The sequence below is a fragment of the Anopheles maculipalpis genome, chromosome 3RL (genome assembly GCF_943734695.1).
Source record: "Anopheles maculipalpis chromosome 3RL, idAnoMacuDA_375_x, whole genome shotgun sequence".
NCBI classification, from domain to species: domain Eukaryota; kingdom Metazoa; phylum Arthropoda; class Insecta; order Diptera; family Culicidae; genus Anopheles; species Anopheles maculipalpis.
This window is the reverse complement of record NC_064872.1, coordinates 13,256,296-13,278,547: the sequence shown is the minus strand read 5'-3', so window position 1 is coordinate 13,278,547 and position 22,252 is coordinate 13,256,296. Positions and strand designations below refer to the sequence as shown.

The 22,252-nt window shown below is 43.5% G+C and overlaps 7 protein-coding genes across 12 annotated transcripts in view; 5 read left to right on the top strand and 2 right to left on the bottom strand.

The window, feature by feature from the left end:
- The window catches only part of LOC126564236 (gamma-tubulin complex component 4 homolog), a 68,762-nt gene extending 49,317 nt beyond the window's left edge, over positions 1-19,445 (top strand). The window contains exons 2-5 of the mRNA XM_050221225.1: positions 17,015-17,086; positions 17,164-17,615; positions 17,744-19,144; positions 19,304-19,445. Coding sequence (XP_050077182.1) covers positions 17,021-17,086; positions 17,164-17,615; positions 17,744-19,144; positions 19,304-19,445 — 2,061 coding nt within the window. The 5' untranslated portion in view covers positions 17,015-17,020. The remainder of the gene's footprint in view (positions 1-17,014; positions 17,087-17,163; positions 17,616-17,743; positions 19,145-19,303) is intronic.
- Positions 1-22,252, top strand: part of LOC126564970 (D-3-phosphoglycerate dehydrogenase) — a 483,268-nt gene that overhangs the window by 170,769 nt on the left and 290,247 nt on the right. The window lies entirely within an intron of this gene.
- LOC126565418 (proteasome subunit beta type-2) overlaps positions 1-22,252 on the bottom strand; it is a 549,154-nt gene that overhangs the window by 443,259 nt on the left and 83,643 nt on the right. The window lies entirely within an intron of this gene.
- LOC126563976 (uncharacterized) overlaps positions 1-22,252 on the top strand; it is a 333,716-nt gene that overhangs the window by 308,330 nt on the left and 3,134 nt on the right. The window contains exons 2-3 of the mRNA XM_050220858.1: positions 21,541-21,734; positions 22,032-22,208. Of these exons, the coding sequence (XP_050076815.1) occupies positions 21,570-21,734; positions 22,032-22,208 (342 nt within the window). The 5' untranslated portion in view covers positions 21,541-21,569. The remainder of the gene's footprint in view (positions 1-21,540; positions 21,735-22,031; positions 22,209-22,252) is intronic.
- The window catches only part of LOC126565253 (aquaporin AQPAn.G), a 149,015-nt gene continuing 136,037 nt past the window's right edge, over positions 9,275-22,252 (top strand). Inside the window, exon 1 of the mRNA XM_050222416.1 lies at positions 9,275-9,288. The gene's annotated coding sequence lies outside the window, so the exon portion shown is untranslated. The remainder of the gene's footprint in view (positions 9,289-22,252) is intronic.
- Positions 9,321-15,566, top strand: LOC126565790 (guanylate cyclase 32E). The gene is made up of 17 exons (XM_050223000.1): positions 9,321-9,560; positions 10,244-10,374; positions 10,465-10,576; positions 10,681-10,863; positions 11,306-11,423; positions 11,518-11,664; positions 11,734-11,978; positions 12,106-12,258; positions 12,328-12,665; positions 12,730-12,844; positions 13,143-13,209; positions 13,278-13,686; positions 13,751-13,920; positions 13,993-14,170; positions 14,247-14,387; positions 14,457-15,109; positions 15,172-15,566. Exons 1-17 carry the CDS (start codon positions 9,321-9,323, stop codon positions 15,564-15,566), a joined length of 3,795 nt encoding a protein of 1,264 aa, XP_050078957.1.
- Positions 19,488-20,687, bottom strand: LOC126564949 (protein arginine N-methyltransferase 6). Its single transcript, XM_050222079.1, has 3 exons — positions 20,620-20,687; positions 19,684-20,552; positions 19,488-19,614 (listed from the first exon to the last, which is right to left on the bottom strand). Exons 1-3 carry the CDS (start codon positions 20,677-20,679, stop codon positions 19,494-19,496), a joined length of 1,050 nt encoding a protein of 349 aa, XP_050078036.1. The 5' UTR covers positions 20,680-20,687; the 3' UTR covers positions 19,488-19,493.

Sequence of the window (22,252 nt, the reverse complement as noted above, 5' to 3'; positions counted from 1 at the left end):
ATGGACACAAATCCATAGAACTAAATATAAAAGCGAAATAGAAATCATTTATTTTTCCTCTTTATGAAATAGTTTACTGTCAGCAATGCGGCCTGTTTATGTTTAAGCCGAGTACAAACTGTTTTTGTCTGTTTAAAAATTATCAATTGCATGTTTATTTTTGCCTTATCTCAAATCGATGTTTACCATTGTATTTCCTAATTGGATTGCCGAGTGTGCAGAACACAATTATAATCATCTTTGCTTTATGTTAGTAACTCACTTATCAGGCGCTACAACCGCTTCGCGATCTTGGCCTGCCGCTACATCTCAATGAACAGTGTAAAAGGACCTTACGGGATGCTGATGCCCGGCAGGCCATCAAACAGCTTACTAAGCTTGTCAGTCCTTTACTTTGCAGGGACAGCACGGATGACACTTGAACCCCGATCCTGTTCGTGTGAAACCGGTGCTATTGGCACCTCCTAAGGTGGTCTTATATTTCATAGCGTGTTGAAGTTGTTGGAGGATTATCTCGACCTCTCATTATGCTATGATTGCACATCTTCAGCGTATAGGCAACGCCGACTCCAGGGATTGACCACATCCTCTGGTCATGTGTGGAGTTCGATGCGGCTAGACCCGGACTCTTAGAAGCCGTTCGGGCATCAGGGAGATCCCTGGCGGTGAAGATGCGCGATATCCTGGGACTTAACTTCGCCAAAGAGATGGGAATCGTCCTTTGATCCCTTCTCCTCTCCATTCCCGTAGATTGTACGCACTATCGTCCTATTAGCTGATTGTAGTTGGTTATGTTTACTTGTTTTTTTGTTTGTTACACATTCGCAACGGTGGCATCAACATGCGCCAGTCACTATTTCGGTCCCAGAGTCGATAAAAATTGGTTAAGCAGATCTAAAGTCGTAACTGGCGACCTTGCTGCCGTTGGCGAAATGTCTGGATTCGATTCTATGGTAACCTTACAAGGTTTTTGTGGCTCTCGGTTCCAAGCCTTTTTGCAGGAGTCAAAGTCGCCAGCGACAACATTGGATCACTGAACCCATTGAATTAGATTTGGACGACGTAAAGCTGTGACTGGCGGCTTTAATGTAGGCGGAATGCGTGTTTTAGATGTTAAAGTAGCTTCACCAAGTTGTAGTGGCTTTCGGAATCGTGCGTTCTGCCGATGGTGGGGTCGCCAGCTACAACATCCAAATGCTGGCAACGAAATGAAGTTGCGAACACCACAAAGTACCCACAACAAATTGGGATTTTCTTGGGCGCCAGTTGTCAGTCTCCATGGCACGGGCTGCTCCAAAGAGGCGCTAACCCCTTGAAAATAGAGAAGGGCAACGATATCAGAACGCTACCTAGCAGTAACAACATCCCACCCTCCACAACTACTACCCTCGAAATAGGACATAAGTTGAATGAGTAGCAAAGCTAGATGTAAGATTAGATTTTAAAGAATACGGCCTGGCCGTCATAACGAAATTTAAAAAATAATCTCGACCTCTCTTGTGGACACATCAACGCCATGAACACATTAGGCAGTAAGCTACACTCCACCGAAGCGGACACCTTATCAAATCTTTTAGAAGGCATGAAAAAATTCGGTTGTCCGGTGATGTTCTCCTTTCTAATATGCCAAAAGATAGTAAATAAACATGGCTTCAAGAAAAAAAATATCAAAAAGATAATATCTTATGTTTACATAGTTTGAGCTCATTTTTAAAGTGTGTTCGCATATATTGAACACCCTGTACATCAAAGTATGAAAGGCATTCTTACGAATGAAAGACTAACATTTAATATGTTTTAGAAGATGTTTTCTTGTCTTAATGTATTGACAATCTTGCGTAACGAGAAACAGTCCAATACAGGGGCAAGAAGACAGACCTTTTCCCAATACTCAAAATACTAGAAGTTGTTTCGACAGATTTTTTTTAAAGCTCATTCAGTTCAATACACTGTGTAAAAATAAACCCAAACCTGACCTACTACCAAATTTGCAAACTTAGGAAAAAAAATCAAAATCTTCCCACCAATTTCCAGAATCAAAACAACCGGTACACGTGCTTTCAGCGCACGGAGAAAACGATTTCAATCCTCTCCATGGAAGCTACAGGACACGATAAGCTCGATCGGAAGCAGACGAAGCTCTCGCACTACTTCGTATCAATGAAAGCTCTCGGGAAAATGCACGAACAGGATCCGGCTGTATATAAAGCAACAAGTGCCGACACTGACACAGGACAGTCCATTCGTGGCCTGTATTGTGCCTAGAGCTTCCACCCGGGAAGCTACCGGGTTCTGTCAGTGCGTGTGTGTCTGTGAATGCATTTCCGTACATCCGGTTTGAAAAGCGATCTCAAGTGAAAGTGAAACATAATCCTTTAGATGCTGAGCAGTTCAGTGCGCTCTTGAATGGACGAGTGGACGGTGGGGATTGGTGCTGCGTGGGTTTTAAATTTCCAATATCTTTTAATTGGAACAAAACAGTGCAAACAGTATGAAACGGTGTGAAAAACTAAGGATAAACGACGTTCCACCCTCCCCAATATGAAGACACATCTGCTAATCCTAAAGGGCGCGCCGGAATACTGCAGAAGGAAGTGAAAAGAAAAACGTTATAAAATAATAATAATAAAAAAAAGGCAACGTCCGTACACAGTGACCGGGTTTGGTGATGGTTGGTTGTCACAGCGTGCGGTCGGTCTCTGAAGGATTAGCTCACCAATTGATGTCAATTAGATCGAACCGGCAACGAGGCCTGGAAAGGCGAACCAACCGTACCACCCGTGTTCGCACTTTTCCGCACGTATCCGGTGTGTGTGGTGCGTATGGATTTATAAAAGAATAGAAAGGGGAGCGAAACAAAAAAAACAGGACGATTGTGTTCACGCTTTTTGTGATAAAAACCGGAAGTGCAGCTGAGTGAGTGGAGACCGCGTGTTCGCGTTTTATAGCGTTTCGCGAAATTACTTTCTCCCTGTGTGGTGGTGGCTTTTCCTTGGTGCGGTTCTGGTGTGCTTGGTAAGGATAATGCGATTTTTCACGAATGGATTAATTAGTATAACGCTTGCCCCCCGCCTGCTGCTTCTGCTCGGGGAGGTGAAAGTCAGTTTGGTGTGGATGGTGATGGAGCATTCTTTTTATTTGACTTTCATTTAAATCATATCATACTTTTCACATCAATCAAATCAAACCGACTTCCCATGCAATCAATTTGCGTTTGTTTACCTTACCTTTGGCCAATCAAATTAAATTACATCGAAAGGAAGGAAATTGCTTTCCAACAAAATATGTCATTTGCATGAAACAGAGAAGCTGCCCAAAAGACGTAATAATAATAAAAGCTTTAAAAGGACCAAAAATCGATATTCTGTGAATATCGATGGAGTGTGACATTGAATTAAATTTAAGTTTCTTTTTATATACATATGGCCATTTGAAATGGGCGTCCGAAGAGCAACAAAGCATCCTGTCGAGTATTATTACAAAAGTGCTTATCCTAGCGTCATTTTTTTCATCAACGAAAGTGTGAAGAAATGTGTAAAACGAAAATTATTTTCTATTGTTCTCGGAAGGACATTTCATAATATTTCGTCGAACTGGGTGTTACTACCACCGAAAGATTAAGTGAAAAGCGTTGAAGTGTTCTCTGGGAAAATTGGTACGCGTTGGTTGGCAGGGGACCGCTTCTCCTGTTTTCCTTTTATCACTATTCCTACCTTTTTTTTTCTTTTGAGTCCTTCGTAATCAAGTGAGATAACAAAAGAGATACCGGTATGTTGTGTTCTGAGCAATCACTAAAATATCGCTTTCGATTAACCCAACAATTATTTCTCTTTCGCATGAGCCGTCGTGAGCAAGCGAAATTTTCCATCGTTGGGACAAACCCATCTCGCGCGATATGCCCTACCCAAGAGCGCGATAATTTAATCCATCCGACGAAGCTATAAATCCCACTAACAACTCATCCTCGCGCGCGCGTTTAATTGTGCCTCGTGACAGATAATATTTCTACCAAACCTCGCTTCCCGAACCGCTTGCGTCATATAACGCAATCGGCATTTTAGCCTGTCTTTAATAGACTAATAAATTATTTAAACTCGCACTTAAAACAAGTGAGAGAGCTGGTGAAAAAACGGCACACCAAGATCAAATCGGGCGTCCGAACGGCGGGTCATATCCACACAGGGAAAAATGTAACCATATACCAACCATACGTGTGCCTCGTGTGCACCTTCGGTACGGGCCCTTTTATTTTCCTAGATACACGTGGATACATCGACTTTGCTCGTAGGCTTGGAGGGGGAGAAGGGTGCTTGGAGGGACTGTCTACTGAACCCGTGAACCAGGAAAACAAATTAATTATCAACGAAAATGAAGACAAATTCATTGGCTCGTGGTGAAGAGCAAAGTCTGGACAGGTTTTCCCCGGATGGTAGTAAAGGGCTGATGACTTTTCGTTTTTGTCGGCTGACAGCGCAACATGGACATGTGTGTCTTAAGGGGCGAATTGAAAGTAACGCACGGTGCAGGGGCACAAGAGCCGGAAAAGCTTATTGGTCACTGAAGCCGAAAGTACATCTTCATTTTCGTGACCGATCATGTTTGATACTGACCCTGGATTATGTTTCCTTACGCAGCGATATAATAGTCAGCCGAATAAGGAAACAGTTTGAGTTCAAATAATTCCAAAGCAACATTGACTTCCTTTGTAAAATAATGATATATGAAATAATTGTCAGTATTTTCAAGTCTTAGTTATTTTATGGAGTAGTAGTAAAATTATGTGCAAAGTAAGCTGTCCTTATCATTGAGCGTTATCTATCTATTCTCAACCTACTTTGTCAAATATTTAACTGTCCCTGTGTTGCATATAATTAAAGTACTGTTCATTTAGAATTTGGTCAGTATATCTTATGTATAGTAGAGACCCAGTGGTGATAAATGTAATTTTTTGACACCTATAAGTAGGTATTGGAGCACTCTTCCCTCTTATGGAGTGGTTTTGGCATGACCGTGCTAGTTCCAGTTATTATTAACGATGGAGCTGCTTAGAAAATTCAACTTGGTCCGAGAGAAAAACAGAAAAATTCCTTAAAAACGCGTCTTCTACTTTTGAATACGTTTTGAAACGGTTTCGGCAACGTCAAAACGTGGCTAGAATTGTTGAACACAATCGTCCTTAAGGAAAAATGTCAGCTGAACTGGAAGATGTTGAGAGCGTTACAGGCTAACCTTGCACTTTCTGATGGGTTTTGAGGCAGAATTCTGGCCAAAAATGTTATGTTGCCACAGCACGGGACGATGTTTCCAACAAATATAAGTTCGTTTTTGCTGACAATTTTGCCACCAAACTCATGGTATTGCAAGCCATCTGCAACTGCAGTGCGCAAAACACGGGTTTTTATAAGAAATCAATCTATGAACTCGACACTTTATGAAGATCAGTGGTTAGAAAAGTCTGTTTTGCTATTTAATAAAGCTTATAAAGGCTCAATGAAACTCTGGCCAAATTTTTCACCAGCCCAACACGCATATTATTGGAAAAACAAAGCTACTGAAGTTGATAAACCAGTTGTGCTGCAGCTTATGAGAGGTATCAAAAGAAAGTTGCTTAAATTCATCCTTACATAAACACATTTTTCTTGAATTTTGTGATGAAAGAACAATAAAAAACGTAGAAGTAAGTTATACTTCTACGTTCATCTTCATTTCATGTTTTACAGCCATTTTAGATACTTTTAGATTTGATATTTAAAACAAATTATATCTAAGCAAGAGAATCCCACAGAATCATGTTTAAAAATTCAAATGATTCCTTCCCAAATGAGGCTTAGTTACTAAAGAAACTTCAGCAGTGCTTGAATCATCCGAAAATCCTTGATGTCTGGAAAACAAAGTCAATGAGCATGACATAGTACCTTTCTCTTCCTTCTATGTCATCCATAAAACCACCACAAAACGGTAAAACCTTCAAAAAATAAATGTAACCTGTTGGTAGTTCATTTCCGTCTGTCGTTCCTTCTTGCTTCTCACACCATCCTTTTGGCACTGCTTAATCTCGTTCAGTGCTAGTATTATTGAAGCCTTATGCCTTATGACACACAGGATAAATCCAGTTTGTGTGTGAAGATTGTGAAAACTCTCCTATGCACGCTCTGCTACAACTGATGGTGCAAACATGGTTTGCCATCCTCACAAACACATTGCGTCTGTTGCAAATCTTGTGTCCTGTGTGCGGGCTTGCACAATGCAGGAAAAGACGATAACCATTAGTAATAATCATAATTTTTACAGCACTAGTTTTACTTTACGACACACACAGCAGGAGATGAAGGTCGTCTCGAAGAAGACTGGGGATGGTAGAGACGAAGAAGTTAATTCGTTGCATTGTTTATCCACACATCCCCATTGTGTTGGTGGTGATGATGATGATGAGATGATCTTGACGTAGGTTTCCGACCAGAAAATCCATTAAACTACTGCTGATTGGACGATAAATAGGGTTTAACATTTGCGATGCGATTTTTATTTTTATTTTTGTAATAGTTGTGATTAAGAAATCTTTAAGGAAACAGTACACTCTATTAAGATTATTTTATTCTTGGCTGAACGATTTGTCCGAGGTCATGCCCGGCCATCGAGTGACTTACTAGACTTATTGATAACACATAATTTAATAGTCAGTCAGTCACAACGGAGTCCTCACTCTATCAAGTTAAAAAAAAAAATGGATTCTTCTCTCGCCAACGTTCGTCAATGCACGTGGAAGCTCAGTTTCTAGGTAACAGACCGAAAAAGGGAAGGAATGTCGCTGTCGAGTGGGAGCTCAGACTCACACTCAAACCATGTCTTCAAAGTTGGTGAAGTCATAATAAGCAGCTCATCCAATTTGAACGCAGTCGCAATGTGTTTGATAGTCGTCGTACGTAGCGTTTATTTTACTTTTTTTTTTAGCGGAGATGAAGGAAACTCTATAGTTTATTTGTAAACCGCATCATCTATCGTCTATTTAAGGCTATCCATATAGTGCTGTTCATATCACCATCACCTTAGTTGATTTTTCCCCCTAAGTAATTTAGTTTTTGCATGAGCGAAACACAGTTCTGCATGTTCTGGCAAGTCTTACGATGTCTTCCATTGTGTTACTTTTCAGCAAAAGTCGATAAATAATTGAATTAAATTATATGTAGATACACGTTATTTGTTCGAAGGATTATTACGCTGCGTTAGTAGACAAACACATTTAAACGTTTTCTATTGAATTTCGCTTGATCGTAACTACTTCTTTCTAAGTCATTATAGTTTCTCGTATTTCATCACTGCACTGCATGGTGGCCTCTTCCTAAATTCATCCATAACAGGAAAACCCTCCACATGGTATTCAGCAGTTGGTTTGTTTCAAATGTGCTGTTTGGAATTGTATTCATATCTATTTTTAATAACACATTCTGCAGGAGACTTGCGCCCATGTACAACACCGCGCTAAAGAAAATTTCTGGAGCTTTTAACACTAGTGCAAATAATGCAGTTTTGTGTGAAAGTGGCGAATGACCATTCAAACACATCATAGTGTTAAAAATATTCAACGCAGTTGGTAGACTCCTACAAAAAGAACTGTTAACGGAACCATAGTTAGAAAAATCTCGAACAGCTTATTTAAACATCTCACAGGACACAATATACCGAACATCACTAAACTCATAAATACCACAAGTAGACCTTGGTATTATGATAAACCAACAATAGACTGAACTCTTGAGAATCTGTTGAAAATAGGAGTTAGTAAACATGAAATGCTACAACAATTCCAATAACTGGTAGCCAACAAGTACAAAAATTTTCACAAAATTTACACGGATGGCTCAGTAGAACACCACTCAGCCGGTTGTGAAATTACATCCTCTGAGGTAAGTTGTAGTATTAAGCTTCCTGACAATACTTCCATAATCTCAGCAGAAGCTATCGCTATCGCAATAGCAGCAGAAGAAGTCACTGCACCGGACAGACCTAACGTTACCTTTACTGATAGCGCTAGTGTGCTGAAGGCGCTGGAAAAGAGCTCCATCCGAAACCCTCACATACAAGCGATCGTCTCCATCAGGAAAGACAGCAAAATCTCTCACACGTTCGTATAACTGGTAATGAAGAAACAGACCTTCTTGCAAGCGAGGGTAAACGCGACATAGAGCAGGGATGATGGTGCCATCTCCAGAGCTGATGCATCGTTCTGGTTGAAGCAGATTGGTACAACAGAGTTGGCAAAACACTTGGAGTAGATCACCTTTGAGTCATAAAAAAAAATCAAGCTGACAGTAGCATCCTAGACTGATCCTCCACAACCACAACGAGCCAAGAGTGTTATCTAGGCTCATAATTGGTCATACACGTTTGACCCACACTCATCGACTGAAGAGGGAATCACCGCTGATATGTCAATTCTGTGGCCTAGATGTCACAGTACAGCCCCACCTAACAGAATGCCGTGGATACTCCCGAGAGAATGAAAGGCACAGACTAAGTAAGAACCTAGAGGTTGTGCTCTCCAGCAACATCGAAGAGACGGAAAAATTGATAAATTTTTTGAGGGATGTTGGCTTATATTCTTTGAAGTTTGAATTTTGCTTTGTGATAGACCGATGGAGTTAAACATACTTAATAGAAAACAAATCAATATTTTCAACATCTTTTAAGTGATGATATTAACCCCTTAACAGACTGGGCATTTTGCAAAAATGGTTCTAAAAATTTTCATAGTTTTTTTTAAATTTTTGTATAGTTTACGGTCTAAACCGGAAGAAAGTAGAATATTTCACAAAAATAACAAAAAAAGAACAAAACTTACAACGATTAAACTGCCCAAGCCTGTCTTGGGAAAAGCAGTACAAAAAAAGGAGTTAAAAAACTAAAATAATAAGTGATTTACCTAAACCGTCAGCTAATAAATAAAAGTTCTTTTCTGCTAGTATTTCAGTAGTGTTTCAAAAGTTGGAACCTTAATTCGAAGAACAATTATTACCGCTTTCAAGCTTTACGTAGGTGTCCCTCACCATTTCCTTAATTTAATTACATCCTTCAGTCATCCCTTCAAACGTTTTCAAATTATTTACTCTTCCTCGAAAAAAACACTCTCATAATGAGCGCATATTTTCCAAAACACGTACAATTTAAATTGCATTAAACAGAACAGAAGCTTTCGCAAGTGACACTAATCGAACTGACTTGGATCTATACCCAGAAAAGGTAGCTTGTCTTGCACGAGACGCGCTTTAAAAAAATAGTGCACAGTCGTCGGTCCCCCGGTGCAGCGCATCCAATGTACGACGATGATGGCAGCACGGTTTCAACTGGTGCTGCTGCTGCTGGTAGGACTCTTGCACCCGCTCGAACTGCACGCGTTGGCGTCCGCCATTGCACGGATGTCGTGTGACTGTCCGCGCGGTGTCGATAGTTTCCTGCGCGCCAACAACCTTTCCTTCCCGATGCTGCCGATGGTGCCGATGGCGCGCAACCGAACTGGGGACGAGTTGTACGTTGGCTTCCTGGCAGGCTACGTCCATTCCAAGGTAAGTGTGGTCAGGTTTAACGGTCAAGGTTACGTTTCTTGATTGGACCTAATCTTCGGTTGGAAAGTTAGACAAAACGGAGGGGAAGAAAGTGAAGATGGTCGATGATGTGCTGGTAATTTACCACCACTGGCAGGTAAAACACGCTGTCTCTTGAGGGATACAACATTGCAACGATCGCAATGGGTTGGTTTTTTCCCCCCTAGCAAATGTGTACGAGTCATGCATACAAGTTCCCGATGGAGAAGTATAATTGTGATTTATATCAACCCAATCAGACGGACAAGTTTCACACAAGGATGGGGATAGTTTTACATGTGTGTAGATTGCGAACAAGGACATGAAAAATATTCTTCAACTTTATGTGTTGATTGAAGTTTAATTGTGGATCCAAAAATAGGGATCGTGTAATTGAATTATGTGAAATTAATTTCAATTAACTACAAACCAGGAGTCTTTTATTGCCCTAGCTAAGTAAATTACAAATCATGCGTCACTAAGTATGATGAAATATAATATTACAAGTACTCTTCTATATTTAAACCAATAACTAAAGGATCATTATGAGACGAAAGCTGCCGAAAGCAGTTTAAATCACTTCAACCCGGTTAAGCAATGAATAATTTCAAATCGATTAAAATTTGTCTGCACCATGTAAACACACTCCTTCCGTCCACCGACAGGTCGTCCTAGGTGCGCTGCTACTAGCGATCGAAACGATAAACAACGATTCCACGCTACTTCCCGGCAAAAAGCTGCGACTCCGGGCAGTCGACATAGGAACCCAAAAGTCCCTCAAAGCGTTCCCCATTCAGTAAGTTGCGTGCGTGCGTGCGGCCGAGAAAAAGGCCCCCCCCCCCCCCCCCCCCCGTAAAAATAACATTCGTTTCGCATTTTTGGATAGGAAAATGACCGAAATGCGCGACAGTGGCATAGTGGTGTTTATTGGACCGGATGAAACCTGCACCTCGGAGGCACTGGTTGCATCAGCCTGGAACCTGCCAATGATATCCTATGTAAGTGTACAATCAAGCAATCGGTTGCACAAACAACGCATATCTGCCAATGCATATGTAATGAGTCAGTTTGGTTCGAATGTTTTGCCATGCGTCCCCAATAGAAATGTGCCGACATTGCCGTGTCCGATAAGACGGTGTACAGCAGCTTTGCCCGTACGCTACCACCCGCAACGAAGGTGTCGAAAAGTGTGGCAGCACTACTGCTGGCCAACAATTGGCATTGCTTCAGCATCGTGGCCAGTAAACATCCGGCCTGGAGTATGGAGATTGCTCACGCAATTGAGGTAAGGGTTTTGGGCACAGTGGGCAAGTAATGTAATGAGCATTGGGCGAACGATACCATTCCAAGAACAGAATCCATTTGGACTCGGAGCAAAACATCCCCCAGCGCTGCTTATTTCTACGAAGCTGTACTACGTTTTCGAGTCACATTTTTTGCTTCCTATAAGTCAAATCTTATGGGGCATGAAATTAATAGCGACTTGGAATGTACGAGTGCATGATGATGCGGCATAGAAACATTCTTCAAAAGTTTAGAAATTGAAACAATATCATGTTGCACGTTAGATGTGGGAAGAAACCTAACATTCAATTCCTTTCCAGACACGCTTTTACAGACTTTACATTCGATTGTTAATATGTCCTCGTACATATTACGATAACAAACATTTCCCACGAACAAAATGACTTACAGCTCGGTAACATTTGACTCCCATTGTTTTGCAGCTTCAAGCAGAATTAAATAATCTCACTGTGAACCACTTCCGCTTCTATTCGGATTACATTCCATCGAAAATTTATGAACTTCAAGAAATAGTCGATAACACTTATCGAAACACAAGAGGTACGTGGGCGTGAAGTATGTGTAGCAATAATTTCCTATTTAAACTCACAAAATGTATTGTTTTCTGGTGTTCGTCTCCAACACGCCTCAACAGTGTACGTTTTCGTGGGCGATCACATCGAAATGGTGGACTTTGTACGGTGTCTTCAGAATCGAAAGCTTCTCAGCACGGGCGATTACATTGTAATATCGATCGATGACGAGATCTACGATCCGAACATGAAGCGTAACATCTACCAGGGTATGAATGCAAGCAAACAACATGTTGTGAACCGGGTTTCCTTACATACCATTTGTTTCTTGACTACAGAGTACTCCGATTTCTACCAGAAGTACTTCGGCAATTCGAAGGATAAGCATCAGAACCGCAAGCGGTACAATTACAAGGATCAGGAGCGTTTGCAGGAAGCATTCCAGTCGGTGCTGCGAATATCGCCTCTATTTCCAATGAACCCAAGGTATCGCAAACTTTGCCATCAGTTTAAGCTGTACTCGCGCAAGGAACCGTTTCGTGTGCCGCTACCATCGAATCGGAACATATTCGACGAAATACAGGTGCGACTAGACTGGCTGTTGATCGATGAAGATAAATGCTGGACGGGCGTTCAAGAGTTTCAACAAGTTTTGGAGGTTTTTTTTCGGAACACAACTTTAACATTGTGACGATCTCTCTTCTCGCTAGGTTCCTATCTATGGTGCGTATTTGTACGATGCACTCATCATCTACGCCCGTGCAGCAACCGAAGTCATCCGTGACGGTGGCGATATCGCCGATGGAAGATTAATTATGCGCCATATATTTAACCGTTCGTACCACTCGATACAAGGATTTGATGTAAGTTTCGTTCACACACAGTGCAACGTGGGGATGCAACTATCCAACTCCCATTCCTCTTCTCTGTAGGTATACATCGATGGAAACGGGGACGCGGAGGGCAACTTTTCGGTCATCGCGTTACAGAAGGACGACAAGGTGAACAACTCGCTACAGATGTCAATGCAACCGGTGGCACTGTTTGTGTACGGTGCGCGAAACGCTACCACCGGCACGACACTGCCCGAGTTCCGCTATCTCAACCCGAACCGGCCAATTATGTGGCTCAAGGGACGCCCACCATTGGCAGAACCCGTGTGTGGCTTCTACAATGAAAAGTGTCGACCAAAGGCGAAGGATTGGCGATACATTACCGGCGCCGTCGTAGTGATTCTGTTCATGGCCATCTTTACCATTATCCTGTTCAAGTGAGTGTCCTGCCAACCGTGCAGCTAACACAATAATTGCTGTAACCTGGCCCCTCTATTGCAGACATTATCGCTACGAACAGACGCTGGCGTGTTTGCTCTGGAAGGTGGACATGAAGGATGTGATTCTGATAACTTCGCCCGACGCACTGTACAACAACGAGCTGCGGAAGAATCTTGTGAGTAGGAGCATGAGGTGCCTACGCAAAGAATTAACCGAAAGCATAATCAATCAATTTCAACGTCAATGGGAGAGTTTAAACGGAAGACTTGATAGAAATTGATTTTTACGAAGCAAACATGCTTTTTTCACTCAACTTCAATGAATAGGAAATCAATTTTTTGCATTTTAAACTCGATAAGTAATACAGATATTTTTGAAGGCATTATTTTACGCTCACAAATCGCATGTTTGTCTTTAACTCCATCCTAAAACATCAAAAATAAATAATAAAACTAATCCAATTCCCTCCATAGGTATGCCAGCAAAGCATCATGGTTAACAACGCCGCAGATGCCAACAAACGAGCATACACGACAATTGGTAAGAATGTTCATAACCATCTTTACTGTTGAGCTCTTCGAAGCTAAGTATTCCTCTCCCCTCCGCAGGTCTTTACCGTGGCAACATCGTTGCAATCAAATACCTACACAAGCGATCGGTCGACATCACGCGCAACATTCGCAAGGAGCTAAAGCAAATGCGTGAAATACGTCACGAAAACCTGATCACGTTCGTCGGTGCATCGATCGACCACGGGACGGTGAGCATCCTGACATCCTACTGCGCCCGTGGCAGCCTAGTCGATGTGCTTTCGAACGAAGATCTCAAGCTAGATCACATGTTCGTCTCATCGTTGGTGAGTGACATTGTCAAGGGACTAATCTACCTGCACGATAGCGACGTTGGATCGCACGGCAACTTACGGTCCAGCAAGATACTGATCGATTCACGCTGGGTAGCACAGATAGCGGACTTTGGGCTGCACGAGTTTAAATCTTGCCAGGAAGAGCCAAGCAAGTACGTCAAACAGATATTAGGCCCTCTACGGGGATGCACTAAAGTGTGGGCAAACTCTTTCTAGGTTTGAAAAAGAATTACGCCGAAGTTTGTGGAAAGCACCGGAAATTCTGCGCGATCCAAACTCTGCACCGCGAGGTACGCAAAAGGGCGACGTGTACTCGTTTGGCATTGTACTTTACGAAATAATAGGCAGGAAAGGCCCGTGGGGTGATGTCAATATGAGTTGGCAAGGTAATTTATCGTTGTCCTAGCGAATGTCGCTTTTTACACATCTGGACTCTCGTTTAATTTTTCGTCGTGAAGATATTGTGGCGCGCGTTATGTCTCCAGAAGAGTATGGAATATTTCGTCCATCATTGCGTGGTATTGATGCTCCGGAGTACGTCATGCAACTGCTGCATTCCTGCTGGGAGGAAGATCCAGAAGACCGGCCAGATATACGTTTGGTACGGGTGAAGTTGAAACCTATGCAAGCCGGACTGTAAGTGTACATCGGGGGTGCCACTAGGATCATCTGGCATATTTACAAATAATTTGAGTTTCTCTTCCGTTCTCAGCAAACCAAACATTTTTGATAATATGCTTGCGATCATGGAAAAGTATGCCTACAACCTGGAAGGGATAGTTCAGGAACGCACCAACCAACTCTCGGAGGAGAAGAAAAAGACCGAATCGCTACTACTAAGGATGCTACCGAAGTGTGTATGCGCGGGGGGTTTATCCTTCAATTTAATGTGACCAAAACGATTCTTTTTTCTCCTCCACAGAAGCGTCGCAGAATCGCTAAAGCGCGGCGAACGGGTAGAGGCCGAATGTTTCGATTGTGTGACAATTTTCTTCAGCGATCTCGTAGGCTTCACGGAACTCTGTGCCCAAAGTACACCGTTCGAGGTGGTAGAAATGCTGAACGATCTGTACACCTGTTGCGACTTTATCATCTCCAGCTATGACGTGTACAAGGTGGAAACGATCGGTGACGCGTACATGGTCGTTTCCGGGCTTCCGTTACGAAATGGCGATCGACATGCGGGTGAGATCGCCTCGATGGCACTGCATCTGTTGACTTCCCTTTCGAATCTCGAGATACGCCACCGGCCGGGTGAATTTATTCAAATGCGTATCGGCATCCATTCTGGACAGTGTGTGGCCGGTGTCGTGGGACTGAAAATGCCACGCTATTGCCTGTTTGGTGATACCGTCAATACGGCCTCACGCATGGAAAGTAATGGGGAAGCATTGAAGATTCACATCTCGTCGGTAACGTACGGATTGTTGAAGAAGCTCGGTGGGTACAAATGTGAAGAACGCGGGATCATCAAGGTAAAGGGAAAAGGCGAAATGCGAACGTACTGGCTGAACGGGGAGGACGATCAGAAGCGAATGGATCGATTCGGTTCGAACGATGCTGTTGGAAGTTTGAGTGAGTATAAGAAATATGGATGATAACCGCGCAAAGTGTAGACCTTTCGCATCTCTTCTTAGCCATACCGGATCTTCTCTGCACTCCGGATCAATCGCAGACCAATCTCAGCCGTCCATCGCTACGGCGGATGCTCTCCGATACGGTTCCAGTGCTACATGCGGCTCATCAGCACAGTACCAGCGACCAGCAAATACCATCGGTGAGCTTTCTTACCCACAACGGGCCGAATCTGGGCTGCTACATCTGCCACAAACGAAAGCTTCACGTGGGGAACACACCAATGGCGGACAGTACGCAACGTCTCTCCATCATCCATGGAAGCTACGGTGTGGACGAAGCTATATGTACGTGCCGTCAGCGTAACTGCCTGCTAGAGTACTACAACGATAATTTGATGACGGTGAGGACTATTCGAGAGCCACGATCTGCCCCACAGATCACGTTCATGCAGTGAGGTTAAAAGCGTAGGTGTCGAGGCTACCACGGTTTCATGAAATGTGAGTGATTAGTGATTAATGGTCGTTTGATAGATATTTACATGTCGAAACGGTGCGTCGTTGCAGTCGCAACACAACAGCCCCAATTAATGTTTTCGATGTGTTTTGGTATTGTGAAGGGTAAACAATATATTTCGTGTTGTCGGTAAACGTGGTTTTCTTTACTGAGAGATGGCAAAAAGGGATGTAAGTATTTGATTGAACGTAAAACAAAATAAAATTTCCCAATGAGCCTCGATTTAATGGCGCCTAACATAACATATAAAATCCGCTGTCTTTTCCGCGGCCTCGTGGGACCTCGAACTGAAGCCCAACATGAATTGGTTGTTGTAAATCATGGAGGGTTTTATGGATAGGGCCCCAATTGCTTCTTCTTGCTGGCAACACCGGTCACAGGATATTGAATTCAACCTACACCACTCCCTCTGAGGGCCACAGCAGGACTGAATCCGCCTCTGTTTGAAGGAGTTTTTGAAGAGAAGAATTCGTACCCAAGAAAAAGGTGTGCGAATTCTGCTATATCACAAATAGTAACACCATTAAAGGTGGACCATTGATTTCAATAGTCACAACGAGTTGCATGGATGTGTATTATTACTTGGTCTGGAATTCCTGGAACATCCTCCCTAACAACAGCTTATGTTTCTGCCGGTGATTAGGTGTATGACTGCACATTTCTTGCAGTTCAATATGAATGTCCAGCTTACTAACCTGCAAAATAGAAAGCAAATTGATCCTTATTTACTATTATTTCTTTACAAACGATACGTTTTGTCGTCATAAAAGTTGCGCAAACAGTGCGCTTCGGACCTTCGGACATAACCTTACCTTTTACTGCGCAGTCCACTGCGCCGGTTCACTAGACCCAGCCAACACTATTTCACACAACTTAAAGCATGTGGCGATTTCACTTGGGCACTAGTTGTAACATTTACTACATTACTGTACCACAATCACACCAAAACACTGCACAAACACTTGATTTTCATTAAAAACTTTTCTAAAAACAAGAGCGTCACAAACCTTTTCACTACATTTGCTCACGTCGTTTCGGCCGAACTCTCCCAATCTACTACACGCAGCCACCACTACTTCGCACACCTTAAAACTTATGACGATTTCACTTTCCACTAGTTTGTAAAATGTAAAACTACAATACTGTACCACAACAACACGCAACCACCGCAAATGCACTTGATATTCACCAAAACTATTTCTTCAAAACACGCGCGCCGGTAAACTTTTCGCCATTTTAGCCCGCGTCTGTTCGGACGAACTTGCTTTTTTTCGAAATGTCAAACGCGGTTGTCACGCGGCGATGACAGCTTCGTGCAAAAAAAGCTTTATTTATTGTTTTGGTTTTGCGTTTTTGAGCAGGACGCCGGTCGGCACGATAAAACACCATCTGAAAATGATTCACGATATTCTGTTCACGCTGTTCTCTTCAAACACCGAACTGCCGATTGAAAACTTTACCGTAAGTAAGAAAATTGTCCGATAAATGGAGCTTCAGTTGCTTACTGCGACCGACGCATTGGTTACTTCCCGTTGTAGATTCCGGAGGTAGCTTCGACATTCCTGCATCCGGGTGAAATACACATCCTCGAGGAACTGATTCGTATAGCAAACCAGTACAAGGAGATAAAAAAGTTTGTCCAACAGTATGGTACGTTGACGGCCGGATTGCTTAAGCCGAAGCAGCAAAAACCGACCGAAGAGCCACTCCCGCAAGGGCTCTATCTGCAGGCGTTTGTTGATGGGTTGGAACTGGTGGTGAAACCGTACCGGGATCTTGTGGTAGAGCTGGAGGCAAAGTATCTGAAGCGACCGAACCTTTCGTTGATGTTTATCTTCCATCAAGTGAACCAGTATCGGTCTTTGTTCGGATTTTTGCTGCAGCTGATCAGTGGTGTTGTGACACAAAGAATTCACGGTTGTGCGCTGCTACCCTACCTGCAGCAGCATTGTCTGCATGGTAACGATGCCAACTACCAGGCGGTGAAAATGTGAGTACACAGCCTGAACCTTTTTTGTCAATGACCTCTAAGGTCCTAATTTCGCCTCTTTACTTGCCCCGACTTCCGCTTCAGTACAGTTTGCATAATTTTATCTACGTTTTTTGTCCCATTTGCAGCATACAAAAATCCGTTTACGTCATATTCTTGAAACAGCTGTACGGTTGGCTGATGCACGGCAAGTTTGTTGACCACTATGGAGAATTTTTCATCCAGCAGGTCGAAAGCAATCCAAAAACTTCCATCACTACTGGCGGTGCTGCGTCGCAGCCTCCGACCCACACGTCCGTTAATACGTCGGACAGCGCTAGCATCAACTCAGAACTGTGGCGATACGAAATTCGGCGGGAAATGTTACCCTACTATTTCCCTGCAAGCTGGGCCGAGAAGGTACTGTTCGTTGGACAAACCGTCCTTATGTGTCACTTCGATCCACGGCAACAGATTGCTGACCGGAGCTCCGGTTCGCGCACTGGAGGTGATTCGAAAGGCAGAAAGGGAGCAGCATTAGCTGCGGCCGCCGGAAAGGATAATCTCTGGGGTGAACACGAACAGGAACTGTTCAGAAAGTTCCATCAGCTACAAAACGAGGAAAATCTCAACGTGACCAAGTTCGAGCATTTGGTCGACGAAATTAAGGAACAAGTCACGAAGCACATGTCGATGATAGTAATCGAAAAGGCGGACCTGGAACGTCAGCTACGGCTGATGAAAGATTTCTTTCTCCTCGGTCGGGGTGAACTGTTTTCCGAATTTCTCACCCAAACGCAATCGCTCAAGCTGCTCATCGGGAAGGAAATTAATGATGGTACTACGCGCGACTTAAACCGCGCCCTGCAGCTGGCCGCTAACAGTATTAACGTTGGCGAAGACATTGATCAGTTTTCGTTCGAACTGCCCGGCAAGGATGAGGTCGAGGATAGTTTCTGTTACGAGACAAAAAGTGCCGTCGGACATATTATGCTAAAGTACAGGGTGAAGTGGCCACTGCACCTACTCTTCTCGCCCCGCATACTCGAGCGATACAATGAAATGTTTCGGTTTTTGCTGCGCATCAAGAAAATACAGCACGATTTGCTGCAGATTTGGTCTTACCAGCGGGAACGGCGCATGAAGCACAATTCGGAAGTGGTACAGCTGCGCAACAAGCTTATGTTTCTGATCAACAATCTGCAGTACTATCTGCAGGTGGACGTGCTGGAAAGTCAGTTTGCCATCCTGATGGCAGCGATCGCCAACTCGGCCAAGCAGGCAGATTTCGAGCGCATTCAGCGAGCACATACGATCTTTCAGGCAAACGTGCTTAGTTTGTGCTTTTTGCTGACCAGTTCGAACAGTGGGGAACCTTCCTCTCTTAGCACCACCACGATGGCGGGCGTAATACAGGTGCAGGAAAATCCGGTGCTAACGATTTTGGACAGCATTCTTTCGATTGTTGACCGGTTCTGCACATTCTGTTTGCTCTGCAAGGATCCGATGACGAAGGTGGAACGACAGGAGTTTTTAACATACGAGCAGGGGTAAGTTGAAAAGTTTCTATTATTCTATCGAGTAAAAAGTCCCATCGTATCCGTGGAAAAGCTCAATTTGTCTCGTGCTTGTATTTGTCCCTTTTTCCCCTCAAAACTATCTCCGTCAGTCAAACAAATGCTGAATGTTTGGCCCTTCCTTTCTTGCAGATTCATGAATCATGTGGATTCGTTGCTGAAGCTGTTGATCGGACTCAAGGCGGGACCGAGCAGTGCACCGCTATCCCAATTATTGCTTCGTTTGGATTTTAATCATTGGTTCAGTTCGAATACTCAAACAAGCGCATCGTAAGGCGCAGGAACCAAGTCCTATTTATTTGCCACTTGTTTGCATAGTTTGTTAATCGACTTGCATCTTCTCGAGGTGGGTCTTCATTAAAATACATTTGGTCATATGACATTCGCACGGCAAATGATGTTCCTCCTTTTCCGGATCAAGCAACGTTAGCTGAAGGTCATACCTGCGTGGAGGAAAGAGTGTGTTAAGTCGGATTTCACAGAAATCATATTTTCTTGGCAATGATCGTTACCTTCGCGTTGTTTCCTTGTTACGTGTCATCGATAGACTGAATGCTACCGGGTCACGCTCCTCCAATTCTTCACAGGAATCTTCCGGCAGTGGGATAACGATCTGCTTCCAGTGTGTTGGCGGTGCCGATGGGTTCGTGGAAAGTTGCTGCTGTTCCGTTTCGTCTCCCGGAAAGGTACAATCGAACCAGATGCAAAATCCTTGCAGCTTACCCGACCGCTGTGCAACAAGCACATCCTTCACCTCAATGCTGTTTAACTCTTCGGACGTCACTTCCATCAGATCGAACCAAGCCATAATGTGTCCCTCGTGAAGTAGATGCTCAGCCGCAACGGATAACACTTCCGGATTGCCCGAATTTTGCTCTCGTAAAGCACGGCCAAAGCAATGCATACTAACACCGGACACGTTGTCCCATTGATCAAACCGTGATGGAACCCGGCAGGGTGCAACGAACAGTGTGGCCGTATCGGGAAACATCAGTCCGTTCGGTTTGAGAAACTTATCACGCGCGTACACTACCGAATCGAGCATACCCTCGTGCAGCAGGAAGAAACCCATCCATTCGGATACGATGATATCGACCCGCTCGCCGTTGGGAAGCTGAAAATCTTCCACCTTACACTCGCTTACTTCTATCACAGCTTGCATTTTGTTTTCCTCCACCACTGTGCGGGCTAGCCGGGCCAGGTTGGATGCTTCCACAGCGTACACTTTGCTCGCACCTGCCTGGGCACAGAATATCGACAAAATGCCCGTACCGGCACCAACGTCGAGTACGGTTTTGCCCGCAAACAGGGCCCGGTTTTCGAGGATCGCTTTGTGGTAGGCAGCCTGTCTCGGTTGATCGGTAAGCATGATTTCGTGCACCTGTGTAGAACGAAGCACGACGCGGGTGTAAATTTTTGCAAACGTGTACTTTGAACGGAAACCTTACCTTAAGATCTTCATAGCTGTCGAAGTATGCTGCTGGGTCGATCGGAGCAGTAGGTTCCATTTTGAGGAACAATACACGGAGAGCTAACAGCAGCGCAACGAATCTGAAAATGAAAAGCACGTTTTCTTGCGTTTGTTTACGTCAGGTGTGGCGAACCAATACAAGAGTTGCTAACTGGCTTTTATTTGAATTTGTTTGATGGCAATTAGATCATCAACTTCGTTTATAAATTGAAGAAGAAATTAAAACTTTCAATGAAATTTTACTCAAAAAACATTATGTATTTAACCGTTTTGTTCAACATTCGTAATTTACCATCCCTGCACATGTTGATGTTTTCAAATTGACAATTCGCCATCATCGTTTTCAGACCATTTTCGCCTTTTCGAGTATTTGTTTTTAGCACAGCGAAAAGCAGAAATACAAAAAATAGTTGTAATTATTATTTATTTGTACAAAACTGTGGTTTAGCAAACATTCAAAGAGATAAATAAAACAACAAAGAACCCAGTGAGCATTTTCTAATCAGTTTTCTCATCGTGATATCTACATGACGGTATAGTTTGCACTCGTGTACCGATTATACTCTGCAACACAGGACTAGCAGCAGTATCAAACATTAACATCAGCAGAAGTTCAGAAGTCGCAGAAAGTTTTGTACTGTTATTATCTTTCTACAATATCAAACCATTTAAATTATTTCAAACAATTTCGCTCTCCTAACGTCTGATCGAGCAGCACGCGCAGTTTCCCACGGCGAAAGTACCCGATTTAGCCGTTTCACACATCAACTGCCCGATCTACGCTTCTGGGAAGCAGCTTTACCATAATCATTGTTGTTTTGCACGTAGGCCCGAGCTGCGTACTCGCTGTGTGTCCGTCCACCGCTAAAGCTATTGTTTTTTCTAACCGAATCAAAAGTGTCTGTTTGATAGTGTGTAGTGCTCGTGATGGAAATTGTGCGAGAAAACATGCGTGCGGAACGGTTAAAAGCGAGCCAAACGTGCCGCTTCTGTTTGTCCCAGAGCGTACGGCTGAGTTCCATCTATGTACCGCCGGAGCAGAACAAAACAACGCCACTTGCGCTGCAAATAATGGCTTGTGTGGGAATAGAGGTATGTACGTAAGGGGAATGGAATGCAAACAAGTTACCGTTCTGCGCCTAATGTGGTCCGGAAAGGTGATCCGTGAAGGAAAACATTGATTCGACTACGAGGTTCCGATTTTGCTTGCTAGCCAGCGCCGGGGAAATGTAGCAAGCTAAAACAAAGATGGCGTCCTTCCGCGCACCTGGTGTGGTTCGTTTCCGTGGAGCAACATTTCGCCTCCGGGAGGCGGTTATATTTGAAATAAGTGTATTTTAGTCGAAACCAAAATGATTCTCATAACTGAACTTCTCTCATTCCAATTAGGTTTACAGAGAGGATGGCATGCCGGGGATGATTTGTGAAAATTGTCGTACGCTCATGAATTATTGCTACCAGTTCAAGCAGATGTGCAACAACGCCGATACGCAGCTGAAAACATTCCTTTCCACTGGCATTTGGCCGAAGCCGTTATTGCTTCCGAAAGAGTTAGCAACGTTGTTGGTAAGTAGGAAGCCAATTAATATATTTAGGAATAGTTTCCAAAC